Here is a 13429-nt window from a genome sequence, read left to right as displayed (position 1 = left end):
CCCAAAGGTGTCATCTCGCCTGATGGACCGCATTCCGCTGAACTTGAAGGCGTTTCTAGCGCCCAGCGCGTCAGCTTCGCGCGTCTATGACGGCGCACCTCTTGCCAACGTGCTTGGTTCTACTGCTGCTGGTATTATGGCAGCGCAGAGACCTAGTGCCGCTGAACGACGACACGGAGCGTACGTATTGGGCGCTGCCTGTGTGTGTGCGTGCGGTTCTGCGCTTTAGGTTCTCCCGCTGCACGCAGACCCGACGGTCGTATGGCGGTCACCCTGCCACGGGCTGCCGCCTCGTGCTGCCACGTGTGGTGGCTCGATTCTTTTCGAAATATTAAATTTTCATACCAATGTACTGTGTAGCGACCATATTTTTATGATAGCCAATCCGAGGCCACAAGTCATTTCACTGCAATGTGGTCGCTTCTGGGCGGTGTCTGCACCGGCGGCTACGTGGCCGTCGCCGTGCTCATCGAGAAGGTCAAGACCAAGCTACCGGCTAAGCTCACGGGCAAGGACCTCTGCAAGCGCGGGACGCCGGCGGGCGACGTGCCCATGTACGTCCATGACCCTCTCAACCTCGATCGTCTCATGCGATGGTGCTAGCCCCGAGGCGCTGGGCATTGTCTCTGGGTTGGTCTTTGTCGTCCTCGCGACGCTCCTCACGTTCTTCATCGAGACGCATCAGTCGAGCATGCGCTGGGGCATCGCCTCGATCACCGCCATGATCGTGCTCGGGTACAGCGCCTCGCCTTACGCCACGTCGTCACCGGCTCGTACTGCGTAGCTTTTGGGACGATCTGCATGATCTCAAGTGGCGCCACAAACTGCTCTTTCCGCCGCTAGCGACGATTCCAGTGCTGTTGCACTACTCGGGCCTAACAGCCGTCGTCATCCCCAAGCCTCTTCGCGGCCTCATCGCCGAGTCGAGCCCGCTCCATGGCGTCCTCTCGCTCCTCTTCGAAGTGTGTCGTGCGCACTGTAGCAACATGCGCTCACGATGCGCCTTGTGGTTCTTAGGTCTCGGCGCAAGGCGAAATCATCGATCTGGGTCCGTGCGTCGATTCCAGCACAGAATACGCTCATTCTGAATGTTTAGGTTGGATCTACTATGTCTACATGGGCATGATGGCGGTCTTCTGCACGAACGCCATCAACATTTATGCCGGCATCAACGGCCTCGAAGCGGGCCAGGTACGTCTACGGAAATCGTGGCAACACCATTCGATCTAGTCGTCCATCTAGTCGTTTGTGATTGGGCTTGCGGTTGTGATTCAAAACGTCATTCAGATCTACCGCGGTCACGACGGCGATCAGTATCATTACTTTTCACTCGTGCTCATGCTGCCATTCCTCGCCACGACGCTCGGTCTGCTCCGCTATAACTGGTACGTCCTCGTTCGAATGCAATCATCCTACTCAAAAGGGGTCGTCGTAGGTACCCGTCGCGGGTGTTTGTGGGCGACACCTTTTGCTACTACGCCGGCATGACGTTTGCTGTCGCGGGCATTTTGGGGCATTTTTCCAAGACGCTCTTGCTGTTTTTCGCGCCCCAAATTCTCAATTTCCTCTACTCGATGCCGCAGCTCGTCAAGCTCGTGCCGTGTCCGCGCCACCGCCTTCCAAAGTTCAACGCTGCGACCGGCAACCTCGAGCCGTCCACGGTCTCTTCTCGCTGTCCCGCACCCTTTCCACTGCATTTTGTAGATCACGCCCGAGTCGACGCGGAGCAACTACACGGTGCTCAACCTCTTCCTCGTCGTCTTTGGCCCAATGCCCGAGCGCACCTTGGTCGTGCTCCTCCTGACGTTTCAAGTGTTTTGCTGTGCGCTAGCCTTTGGCATTCGCTACGGCCTCAGCAGCCTCTTTTACGACGCTGTGCACTAAGTGTCGAGATCTCTCGTTTTGATATGAACAATGGAGTGTATCAAGTTGATACTCTACGGGTCGTCGCGGAGCTTTTCATACGCTGCAAACGAGACGGTCGCCGCCGGCACAAGGCGCAGCATGTTGGGCACAAGGCCGCGATAGAAGCCACCGACGCGCCACGGCGTCTCGCGCGCCGTTTCCTTGATGCAGTGCCACGTCGACGAGTACCTACACATCGCATTTGATGGCACATGGATCGAGAGAGCGTTGTGTACGTCGGAAACGTGTGGCCGGGCAGCCAGTCGCCCTGGACTTGGAGCTTGCGGCGAATGACGTCATACGGAAACGTCGAGAGCTGGGCGCCGAGCGACGCCACGACCGCGCACCCAATTTGCCCTGGCAGCGTCGACCGCGAGACGTCCGACGTAAAGCTAGTTACGCAATAAGGACAAGCAATGCGAGCGCAAAAGAGATGTACCCGTCGTCGCCACCGAGGAGCATGGCCGGGCGGAAGAACTCGTAGAGTGCATAATTGAGCCCAATGTAGACAAATGACCCGATCGTCGAAATGCCAAAGCCGCGGTAGAGGGACGCGACGCCGTCCGTGTGCACCTAGTCGCCGACTTAGTCGCTACTATCGACTGATTATGTGCGTACCATGCTGCGGAGGCAGTCGAACGACGTGGCGTACGTCTTCATGGGCGAAAGAGCCTGCTGGAGCGCGAGGCGGCCGCGGAGCACGTCGAGTGGGTACACGACACTGTTGACCGTGATACCGGCGCAACCGCCTGCGACGACGTTCTTGACTTCCGAGCGCAAGCCTATCCCCATGCCAACTTGATACATTGAAAGAAAAAAGTGACGCACCGAGATGCTCGAATTGCTGGCGGTACATGTCGCAAAACGCGAGCTTGAGCGGGAACGACGGAAAGATCTTGACGCAGTGAACGAGGTTGCCCGCAAACAAGCCTGCCAAGTTTGAGCATTTGCTTTTGAGAAAAGCTACGTACTTTGGAGCCCCGCTGTTGATACCATGCGCGCCCAGCTCTGGACGAGGCGTAGCTGCGACGGGTACAGTCGCACCTGTCGAAAGAGCTTCAAGCGCTCCAGCGGCGCTGTGACGGTGCGGGCACAAATGCCGGCGAGAATCGCGGCGCTCACGTAGCCAATCGACGAGTTGGTGCGGAAGGGCACGGGGCCGTCGGGCGCCGACGACGTCGTCAAGTTGGGTCGGCGCCGAATCGCCGTCTATCAACGTATCAACATGGCATGCTTGGCACAAGAGAGACAAATAGCGTTAAGTACCTCGAACGACGTTTGTTTCCAGAGCCGTTCGACGACGCCAAGGTCGCGGTGAAGCGACTGGAGCAGGTCGCGCGCGGCCGTCGAGAGCGAACTGGGCGCCTCGATCCAGCGGCGACAGAGATCGACGCAGTCGGTATAGTTGATGTCCGACGTCGCGTTGAAGACTGCGGACGTCCACTCGTCGTCGTGCATGTGCGCATGGACCGACTAGACAGTGGAGAGGGTTAGGGTACATCGAGGTAAGCCGAGATAATACGCGCAAGAGAGCTTGAGCCAAAAGGGGGTTGCCGCGCGCGCCGCCGTACGCCTCGAGGCACATGTGAAAGTTGGCAAATTGCGAAAAGTTGGCCACGTCGTTCGTGCCGGGGAAGAGGACGGACGCAGCGGTCTCGAGCGCCGCCGTGTCGCGGCCATTATTGGACCCGAAAAGGTCGAGAAAATCCTTTTTTGTCAACAGCGCACCGTCCGACGTGTGCACGCTGGCGGCGTCGTTGAAGACACGATGCAGCGCCGACGACCCGCTTTGACTGATGGTGAGCAGCGCCGCGCGGTCCTGTCCCATGGGATCGCCAATGACGAAATGACAAAAAGGGGTGACATACCATGCACCACACTTTGCAGTCGTCGAGGGCCGTGACGGTGGCACCGCGACGGCTGTTGTACAAGAGCGCTGCTTCGCCAAACGAGTCGTTTGGGCCAAGCACACGATCCAGCACCGGCGTCTCTAGACTGTTTTTGAGTTTGAGATTCAAAATGAGCAAACGTACCTTGGTCGGGCTTGGCGCGCGTCAACGCACACGCGCCTTTCTCAATGACATAAATGTAGTCGCCGCAGTCGCCTTGCTGGATGATGGTCGTGCCTTTCGCAAATCGCAGCGGAAAACATTGCCGGACCTAGATTGATACCAGTTAGTATCAACTTGATATTTTTATGTTTGAACGGACGGCAGCGGCGTGCGCCTGCGCGTTGAGGTCCGCAAACAGCGGGTGCGTCTTGAGTGCGCCGAGCAGAAATTGACGCTCGCTGAGCGACTTTTGCGCGGTCGGATGCGACGACACGATGGCCGAGAAGGCCTCCTGGTCGAGTGCGTACGTCACGACGTCGCTTTGGCACTTGACTGTCGCGCGACGGGGCGTGTGGTACATGAGGGCCGAGTCACCAAACGTGTTGCCCGGTCCGTTGGTGGCGACGAGGATCTACATATGTTTGACGATGCAACTCAACCGTCATGGCGCACCTGCTCGTTGGCTGTTGTCGATGGCTGACTAAACGACCGGCTCATGTTGCGACGGAGGTGGACGCCGCTTGGCGTCGCGTCTCGCGTGGTCTCGGTCGGCGTCTGGTGTCGGAACGTCGCATAGTCGACGTACACGTCGCACTCGCCTTGCTCGATGATGTGGAAGTAGTCACCACTGCTGCCTTGGTAAAAGACAACCTGCCCTTTGGCGTACCTATGCAAAAACGTCAAGTCACTCGCGCTCAAGGCGGGGTCGCGTACTGCTGACGCCGGAAGCGACTCGCAATCGATCGGAGCTCCGACTCGGAGAACGAGTGGAAGAGCGAGTGCCGCTGGAGCGCGCGGACGATCTTGACGATGGCCTCTGGCGGCGGCGGCACGTGCGTGTGGGCTGCTTCGATCACCGCCGTCGTCGCCGCCACATCTTCGCGCAATGAGATCTGAGGTAGCCACGCCGCGTCTACGCACAAAACACATACGAGATTCGGGACACATCGACCACTTTTCATAGGGCGTACTCTGGAGCTTCATGTAGTCGCTCGTCGCGCTAAAGTGCTTGGGGACGTACGAGTTGGCGGCGGGGTACGGCAAGAGGAGCCCGAGGTGCTGGTAGAACGCAGCGACGAGCTGCGAGCAAAACACACTCTGGGGCGTCGCGCGCGAGCTTTGGTTTTCGAAGATCGATCTACCAGAATCATGTAAAGCCGCATGCAGGCAAACGTGCCGACCGTTCCGTGTGGTCGAGCGTCTCGACGAGCGCCGAGTGCTCTTCACGCAGCCGCGTCAGCGCCGTGCGCAGCGAGTTGCGCTCGAACGACGTCATGTTGGCGCGGCGCGCCAGATCTTCTTCGAGTTGTTCAATCTGCCGGCGCCGTTCGACCTATTTCCATGGCATGAGCGAAAATGGCGGTCGACGACGCCATCGACCATGTCGTGGTAGAGCTTTTCACGCTCGACCCGGGCCGGCACGAGCGTCTGCGCGTTAAAGATCACTAGCCATCGTTTTAGAAAGTGCAAACTCAAAAAGTGCAAACTCAAAAGTGCAAACTCAAAAGTGCAATCTCAAAAGTGCAAACCCCAAAGGTAGTACCGTGGACACGCTTCTCATACGGGACGTCGAGGATGCTGTTGATAAACTCGGTTGCGCGCTGGCGAAATTCGGGCGTGCGATGCACCTCGAGCTTCTGGATGCGCACCTGTGGACAGTAGCGTGAGCTCATATTGCATGGAGTGGTCGACCTCGTACGACCGGCTGTGGCGGATGCGGTCGATGAGCGGGCGCAGCTTGACGCCAGCGAGCGACGCCTCCATAAACATGAGTTCGCCTAGGACGAGGTGAGCATAGCATGAGCGTGCACGCACGTACCGGCGTCGGTCTTGTAGAGGACGCCGTTGTGGTCCCAGCGCGTTTGGCCAAAGATCTTGGCGCCTTCACAGAGGATCATGCCGTAGGCGTTCATGAGGTGGCACTTGCGGTCAAAGAGCACGACATCGCCCGTGTCCAAGTTGAGCTTGGCGAGCAGCGCCGCCAGCTCCGGCTCCGAGAGCTCTGGCGACTTGGGCGTCTTGGTCGGCGTCGTCTCGGCCGTCATGTCGCCTGTCTGCAGCCAAACAAAACCAGTGGACCGAGTACGGGGACCTACCCGTTTTGTAACACCGCCTGTTTGCGTCATCGGAATATCGGCGATGATGGAGTGCTTTGGATATCTCATCGTCGACAATACTGTACATCAATCCACACAGAATACAATCATTCATATACTAGTAGAATACTAGTTAGTAGGCGAGTCGACAGGATTGTGGGTGGGTTGTGTCTGCGTTGCCGTCGGACCTCGGGCGTCCCACAGTGGGTCCGACGTGATGCGTTGGGGACGGGTCGTGGGGCCAGACCAAATCCCTCTCGCAACGCGAACGTGTGCTCCCTTGCTGCCCATTGTTGCTACTAGTATGTCAGCGGAACCGGAGTTCCAGTCGAACGACTAGTAGATACTGTATACGACCGATTTTAAAACCATGTACTAACTCACACAACCACCAAGGATGGCCTTGCTATATCAAAGGCGAATAGACTAAAACACAAACGATTTGCTAGTCCGATGGCGGAAGCTGCGCGAGCATACTTTCCTCCCAGAGGCACCACTGTTCTTGCTGGTACTGGAGCACTTGACGGGTATGGGCTTGCTGCAGAAAGAATCCGCCGAGGACGCACGTTGCGACGACAAGGGCGGCTTCCACGGCGGCATCCAGCGGCGCGTAGACGGGCACGACGCCCAAAGCCCACGTCGTGAGGACGAGCGGCACGTACTCGAGGAAGAGCGCGCGGGAGGCGGACCGCTTGCGCAGCGCGAGGGGCCAGCGCTGTGCGAGGGCGACGCGCTGGATACGAAGCGGACTCGTTACGTCCTTGGGCGCGACGGCGGAGGTGTCAATCGCGTACCACTGGCGCGCTTCAAAGAGCGCTTGCAAGAGCGCGTCGAGAGGCGCGAGCACAAGCAGTAGGAAGAGGACCCAGTAGACGACGAGGCGCCAGTGCAGAGATTCGCCTTGCATGGTGCAAGATGGAGACTGCTGCGGGTTTGTAAGAAGATCGCAGAAACAAGCAGTCACCCAAATGCTCTTCTACAGTGCTAGTGTACCTTGGGATCAGATAGCGGGCAGTGCAGCAGACACGCGCCGGTCCCGCCACAGCGGCTCTAATAGAGGCCAGACCAGCATGACCCAGGGTAAGTCGGCGGGTGGGAGCATATATTGGGATTCGGGTCCGAACGATGAGTCGATATTCCTAGCCTACATTTGGATCGGCGTGCGCGCGTCGTGCCACGTATTTTCAAAAGCCAGTGTCGACGGTGCCTCGTGATTGGTAGATAATTTTCAAACCACCAATTTGGATTGGTTACTGGGACCCGAGGCCACGGCGTGTGATTGGCTCTCTTGGAATTTGGAAGATGGACAGCCCGACGAGGAGCGAGCAGGAAGCGCTGTACGACGACGCCATGTCGCCGACCTCGTCCTTGGCGCATGACGACTACATGATGGACGACGATGTCATCTTCGACGAGGATGAGGATGATGCCGCCCACGCCCATGGCACGTCGTCGCCGACGGCGCTGGGCGGCGAGCTCTCGTGGCTGCGTCGGCTCGAGAAGGAGATGGACGAGAAGCTTGTGCTGGAAGCCAACAAGGTCAACGAGAGCCTCCAGCAGCGAAGGGCCGAGGACGAAGAGATGCAAAAGTCGCTGGCGACCTTCACAACGACCGCGCGGCTGTCGTCGGCGTCGGCGCTCACGCAGTCGGGCGCGTCGAGCGCGGGCACGACCGCCGACTCCAAAGACGCGCCCATGGACGAGTGGAAGGAAGCGTATACGGCCGATGGGAAGAAGTACTACTACAACCGGCGAACGCGCGAGTCGTCGTGGACCTGGTACGTTGATCTCTTATCCTATCGTACCTTCAACCTATCGTGCGTAGCCCCGACGACGTGATCCTTGTCAAGACCGAGCCTCGCATCCCACTGACGTCCCACGAGGCGGCACCCGAGGCCAACGATAGCATGTGTGACGAAGCGACGCCACAGTCCACGTCGAGTGCGTCATTCTTGAGCACCAAGAACTGCATGTACTGCATGTTTTGCGGTCAGTCGGCTCCAGCGTGGAAGCTGCTCTCGCACATGCAAACGTGCGCGGTGCTAGCGCACCACAAAAGCGGGCAGACGGCCGTCTTCAAGGAGGCAACCGACGTCGTCACCGAGCTCTTCCCCAAACAGGGTACCGACGCCATGACGCAGACAACCGCCAATCGGTCGGCGCACTATGCAGCCACGATCTCCACCGCCGACGCCGAACAGATCAAATCGCAGCTCGTTTTGCTCAAGCAACGCCGGCGCCGGCAGTCGTTGCTTCGTGTCGAGGCTGACGACAAGCCCACGGTGGTGCCCACCATCGACCACGACCACGCACTGACAAAGCTCAAGCGCTACTCAGAGCCGCCGCCGACACGCCAGAATCTGACCGAGCAGTGTCGCTACTGCAGTCGAACGTTCGCCGAGGTGCGTTTCTGGCCATCGCCAGCGGGCACGATAGGACCATCCTGCGTAGGGACGACTGGCCAAGCACGAAGCCTGCTGCCAACGCGTCTTTGGCGGCGAGAACGCGTGGAACCACACGATCGCACCACCCTCCGTGGTGCGCCGGGCGTCCGAGAAGGACCCGCCCAAGGTGCGCAAGCCAAAACACGGTCCGTCCGGCGCGTATCACGACTACCAGTCGACGTTCGTGGTGTGTCCAAGCTGCCAGCGCAAGTTTGCGCCGTCGGGCGCGCAGCAGCACATTGACATTTGCAAAAGCGTAGAAAACAAACCCAAAAAGTGGATTAAGCCCGGGTTTGCAGTCGCGGGCTAAGAACTTACTCCCTTTCATCTCCCATCTGGATCGGTCTGCGTATGTATGTGGATGCTCACGGGCGCAAGCCGGCTTGGGCCTTCTCGCGGATCTCCTTGCGGATCTTTGGGTAGTCGGGAAACTTGTCGAGCACTTTCTGGCTCACGTCGATCGCCTCGACGTAGCGCTTGGCCTTGAGGTAGTTGAACGCGAGCTTGAAGCCAATGGGCGCCGACGCTTCGCCGCCGCACTTCCACGCCTCACTGTAGCAGTCGGCCGCGTCTTGGTACGACTGCTCCTTCTCCATGATGAGGCCGAGGAGCTCCCACGCTTTGCCCGAGCTCTTGTTGTGCAACAGAGCCTTCTTGCAGAGCTCCTGTGCCAAGTCGTATTTGGACCGCGACACGTAAATGTCGGCGAGGAGGATGTAGCTGCGTTCAAACTCGTCCGCGATCGCCGGGTCGTAGGTCATTTTGGCGATGCGCTTGAGCTGGTTGCGCGCTTTCGGCTGCTGCTTGGCGAGCATGTAGGCCGTTGCGAGCCCCAAGAGCGCGGCGACGCTGTCCTTTTCGAGCTCGAGGATCTCGAGGAACACCGCGATCGCCTTCTCAATCGTCGGTTTGGTCTTGTTGGCGAGAATCGCGTACGCTTCGAGCACGCGCAGCTTGAGCGTTTTCTCGTCCGGGAGCTCGTCCAAGAGCGCATTTGCGATACGAATGTTCTCGGTTTGCTCCTTGGACGAGTCCTACACAGGACACTATTGTGCATTATGCGACAGCAACGACGACGTACGTCTGGCGTGTCCCAAATGTTTTCGTTGTCGGGGTTGAGATAGATCTCAATCATGTGGATAAGTGCGTGGCCGCCCCACTCGGGGTCCTTCCGCGCCAAGTTGAATTCAGCGACCGCGTCGTGGATGCGGTTTTGGTACCGGTTGTACAAGCCCTTGCAAAAGTGCAACCCGGCCGAGTGCGCAACGCGCGGCCCCGACCGCTCGGCCAGTTTGAGGTACCGGGGCACACGCTCGAGCTTGCCGGCGTGGCGGAGCATCGTAATGAAGCGGCTGAGCACGGCAAAGTTGTCCGACTTGGCTTCGAGCAGCTACGATCACCATGACGAATGGATACGGCGTTTCGACAAACTGTACGTTTTGAAAGTGGAAAATTGCCGATTCATTGTCGTCCTTTTGCAGCATGAGGTCGGCCAGCATCATCGCCGCTTCTTCGTGCGACGGGTTGAGGCGGAGCAAGGTCGTGCACTTGGCTTGGCACTGCTCCGTGTTTTGCATTTGGTTGTAAATGCGCGCGAGACACAGAATCGACTCTTCGTGGGACTCGTCGGCCCGCAGCGCCATCGTGCAGTACTTGAGCACGTTGTCCCTTTGCAATCGATACATTGATACATTGACAACTCGAGAGGAAGATCAATGGAGAGATACCAGTCTTTCATGGTGTTGTGGACAACGGCGAGTTTGTAGTTGGTCGTCGCGAGTGCGGTCGTGTGCCGCGGCAGCTCGTCCGGCCGTTCGTCGCGAAGCTTATCGAGCACGCTCTTTTGCAGATTCGCCACCAAGAGCAAGCTGTCGATCTCGGCCGGCGTGTTACCCAAGCCGTTGTAGATGCGCGGCAAAATGAGCTGGAGCTCGATCATCTCGAGCATCTCCTTGACGTCGCCGTGCGCGCCTGTCGACGGTGCCGACTGAATGAGGCGCAATGCTTGGTCGTACTGGTGCAATCGCGCATGGAGGTTGGCGAGGTCGGTACGCAGCGGTGTCTGGTCGGGCGCCGACTTGAGCGCCGACTCGTAGTACTCGATCGCCGTCATATAGTCGTGCTTCTTGACGAGGATGTGGCCAATGCGACTCGCGAGCGACGCGTCGGTCGGCGTCAGCACAAGCGCGCTGCGGTACGACTCGATCGCGTCGTCGAGTTGCTGGATGCGAAGGTAGGCTTCGGCCATTCGAATGTGGGACTCGACCGACGGACTGAGCTTGACGAGCTCCTACAAGAGTTGTTGGTCGTTTCACGGTGGGAGATGCGGGGCTGGACCTTGTAGCATTGAGCGTAGAGTCGCTTCTCCTTGCGGTGCTGAAGGTAAATGTCGGCTTTGATCATCTGCGCCTTGACAAAGGCCGGCGACTCCTACGCCTCGATGCTATCACGTGCCCATAAGGCGACCGAAGGCGTACTTGCGGCACGCCGTTGAGCATGATGATTGCATTGTCAAAGTCCCCGCGCTTGATGGCGAGTTCGCTGTTGGCGACGAGCACGCGCACTTCTTGGGTTGTGCCTCTACAATGGAGTTTGAGATTGAGATTCGGGCGCATGCAAGCGCTACTTGAAGACATCGAGGGCTTCCTTGACGAGTCGCGTCGCTTCGCCGACATTGTTGAGCTGCGCGTGCACCGATGCGAGTTGAATGTAGATGCACGACTTGTCGAACAGCGACATTTCAGCGGCCGCGGCCGACAGTTGCTTTTTGGCGCCTTTGGCAGGGCCGCTCGACGCCGTCTTCATGGCAGTTTGCAACACGTTGAGCGCGTCCTTGAGATTCCCTTCGTTCTCGAGGAGCTTGGCCTTGATGATGTGGAACGACGGGGTCTGCCGCACCGAGAAATCGTGGCTCAGCGCAATGTCGAGGCTCGACGAGGCTGCTTTAAAGTGCTCGCGCTCGAGACTCACGCGCGCCTCGAGCAAGTGCGCACCGGCATGCGACGGGTGCATCTTGAGCAGCGACCTGCAAATGCGGAACGCGTCGTCGAATTCGTTGGACGCGAACTTGGCGTTCGCGAGCACAAACTGGATTTCCAAAAAGCCCGGCGACTTGGCGACAATCTTGTCGAGGATCGAAATGCCACGCGCCGCCATGGCCTTGCCGTCGTCGGCGCCGTCCAGTTTGATAAACTCCATCGCAATTTCCACGAGAAAATGCGGGTTGAGGGCCGCCATCGTGTCGTACGTCGAGAGATCGCCCGCCTAATGGCGACAGATCGTCTCTCTATACAATGGACACTGTGTCGGCTACCTGCATGGCCTCTTTGAGCTTGTCCATGTGCAGCTGCGCGGCTTTTTGAAGAAATTTAACTTGTTTTTGCCGGTCCTTGTCCTTGTGCCAGCTCAGCATCGCTTGGAGCATGACAAAGTCGGCGCTCGCGCCCATGGATTCCTGGATGACGCTGAGAAACTCCATCTGCTGCGCGGCGTCGTCGATGAGCCCCATCTTGATTTGGCAGTAGATGAGGCCGTGGAGCGCCGCTTCGTTCGACTCGTCGAGCTTGAGCGCGTCCTTGTACGAGTCGACGGCTTCGGTAAAGTCGCCCATGAGCGCGCGCTGGTACCCGCGCTCCGCATGGTACACGCTATGGATGTGGTGTGTATCGCGCCAGTGACACATGGCAGGGCGTACCCTGTCTCGGGCGAGAGCTTGATGGCTTGCTCGACGAACGCGAGGTTGCACGAGAGGACCTCGTGGTTCTTGTCGGCGATGCGCGCAATGCACTTGGAGATGTCGTAGTACAAGGCCGGGTTGGACGCCTCCGTCGCGCTGAGCGCTTTGACAAGCTCCCGAATGCGTGTCGCTGCCTCTTTTGGCTTGCCTTCGCGCGTCAAGAGGTAGAAGATAAAGAGCCGAAGCGCCTCAATGTCGTCCCTACATCATGTAGTATGATGCTGCGCCTGTGGCGTGATCGAGTGCGTTACGTGCTCATGCTCAGCGCACGCTCGGCGCTGTCGACGCACTGGTCCCACTCGCCCATCTTGAAGAGCACGAGGGCCTTCTCGCTGAGCGCGTGCTTGAGCCACGTGTACTTGACAAAGATCTATGGCATCCGGATTGCAGACAACGTGTCCATACACGAGCGGCAACCTCGTCGTAGCACTCGAGCGCCTTGGCGTGGTTCTTCTTAAAGTCGTGGTACTTGGCGACGCCGAGGAGCTGTTCGGGGTCGTTGGCCCTACTCAGGCAGGTCATGCTGCGAGCTCGTGCATTGGTATCGTCGTACGCCTTGACTTTGGCGTCCTCGAAGAGCTGGATGCTGTTTTCGCGGTACTCGATGTCGCGCTTCGTCTTGGGCTCGGTCGTGAGGTCGACCCAGCCGCGAAGGATCGCCGCCCGGATCTGCAGCGGCGTCTCGGGGCTCAGTCGACCGCCCATGAGGTTTTCGAGGATCTTGCGCGCTTTCGCCGTCTCTTTGATGTGCCAGAACAAGTTGGCGCACTAATCGAGACGCGCGATCAAGTCAAGGGTAAATGGTGCGTGCGTACCAAGAGCTGGCTCGCATCGGTCGCGTTCTCCTCGGCAATGACGACTTGTAGTTCGAGCTGCGCAATCTCGTCGTGGTCGACGTGCTTGCACTTGTTGTGCGTGTAGATGAGCGCGTGCACGCACGGAAGCTCGACCTCCTTCTTGGATTTCAAGCCCTCGAGCTCGCGGATCGCCGACGAGTAGCTGCCCTCCATGATGATGCCAAACGACCGCCAAAACATGATGGTCGGGTCGCTCCCCTTCTTGTCGAGGATGCTCTCACAGAGCCGCTGCACATGGTCGTACCATCCCTTCCGCACGTAGTAGTTGATGAGGACGCGTGGGTCGCCGCTGCTCATGCTTGCGTTTCGATTGCGAGATGATGGATCTTGCAGCGGATCT

General features: G+C 58.7%; 5 protein-coding genes across 6 annotated transcripts; 2 read left to right on the top strand and 3 right to left on the bottom strand.

Annotated features, from left to right (window-relative positions):
* Nucleotides 1-411: 411 nt before the first annotated feature.
* Nucleotides 412-1884, top strand: SDRG_10884 (hypothetical protein; the record flags this gene model as incomplete). The annotated part of the gene is made up of 8 exons (XM_008616899.1): nucleotides 412-554; nucleotides 604-735; nucleotides 785-962; nucleotides 1018-1048; nucleotides 1097-1191; nucleotides 1243-1385; nucleotides 1436-1661; nucleotides 1705-1884. The coding sequence occupies 8 exons, from the start codon at nucleotides 412-414 to the stop codon at nucleotides 1882-1884; spliced, it is 1128 nt and encodes a 375-aa protein (XP_008615121.1).
* SDRG_10883 (hypothetical protein) lies at nucleotides 1827-6028 on the bottom strand. Its single transcript, XM_008616898.1, has 19 exons — nucleotides 5776-6028; nucleotides 5649-5734; nucleotides 5500-5605; nucleotides 5337-5401; nucleotides 5138-5289; nucleotides 4928-5094; nucleotides 4671-4869; nucleotides 4410-4623; nucleotides 4117-4368; nucleotides 3939-4065; nucleotides 3774-3895; nucleotides 3428-3724; nucleotides 3172-3378; nucleotides 2877-3114; nucleotides 2734-2835; nucleotides 2524-2687; nucleotides 2345-2478; nucleotides 2142-2297; nucleotides 1827-2094 (listed from the first exon to the last, which is right to left on the bottom strand). The coding sequence occupies exons 1-19, from the start codon at nucleotides 5999-6001 to the stop codon at nucleotides 1938-1940; spliced, it is 3171 nt and encodes a 1056-aa protein (XP_008615120.1). The 5' UTR covers nucleotides 6002-6028; the 3' UTR covers nucleotides 1827-1937.
* A 366-nt stretch (nucleotides 6029-6394) lies between these two features.
* Nucleotides 6395-7010, bottom strand: SDRG_10882 (hypothetical protein). Its single transcript, XM_008616897.1, has one exon. It carries the CDS (start codon nucleotides 6957-6959, stop codon nucleotides 6498-6500), a length of 462 nt encoding a protein of 153 aa, XP_008615119.1. The 5' UTR covers nucleotides 6960-7010; the 3' UTR covers nucleotides 6395-6497.
* Nucleotides 7011-7335: 325 nt separating this feature from the next.
* Nucleotides 7336-8830, top strand: SDRG_10881 (hypothetical protein). The gene is made up of 3 exons (XM_008616896.1): nucleotides 7336-7830; nucleotides 7878-8454; nucleotides 8504-8830. Exons 1-3 carry the CDS (start codon nucleotides 7355-7357, stop codon nucleotides 8804-8806), a joined length of 1356 nt encoding a protein of 451 aa, XP_008615118.1. The 5' UTR covers nucleotides 7336-7354; the 3' UTR covers nucleotides 8807-8830.
* On the bottom strand, nucleotides 8754-13406 carry SDRG_10880. 2 transcript variants are annotated; one of them, XM_008616895.1, is made up of 14 exons: nucleotides 13048-13406; nucleotides 12786-13000; nucleotides 12650-12737; nucleotides 12484-12602; nucleotides 12191-12433; nucleotides 11810-12143; nucleotides 11123-11760; nucleotides 10974-11076; nucleotides 10834-10926; nucleotides 10224-10786; nucleotides 9933-10164; nucleotides 9717-9886; nucleotides 9578-9664; nucleotides 8754-9530 (listed from the first exon to the last, which is right to left on the bottom strand). In XM_008616895.1, the coding sequence occupies exons 1-13, from the start codon at nucleotides 13384-13386 to the stop codon at nucleotides 9628-9630; spliced, it is 3174 nt and encodes a 1057-aa protein (XP_008615117.1). In that variant the 5' UTR covers nucleotides 13387-13406; the 3' UTR covers nucleotides 8754-9530; nucleotides 9578-9627. The 2 variants fall into 2 exon arrangements, with proteins under 2 accessions (XP_008615117.1, XP_008615116.1); XM_008616894.1 differs by having other exon boundaries at nucleotides 9578-9886.
* Nucleotides 13407-13429: the final 23 nt, after the last annotated feature.

This window comes from Saprolegnia diclina (genome assembly GCF_000281045.1).
Source record: "Saprolegnia diclina VS20 unplaced genomic scaffold supercont1.38, whole genome shotgun sequence".
Classification (NCBI taxonomy): domain Eukaryota; phylum Oomycota; class Saprolegniomycetes; order Saprolegniales; family Saprolegniaceae; genus Saprolegnia; species Saprolegnia diclina.
Note: the sequence above shows the minus strand (reverse complement) of the source record. Positions and strands in the feature narration are given on the sequence as shown.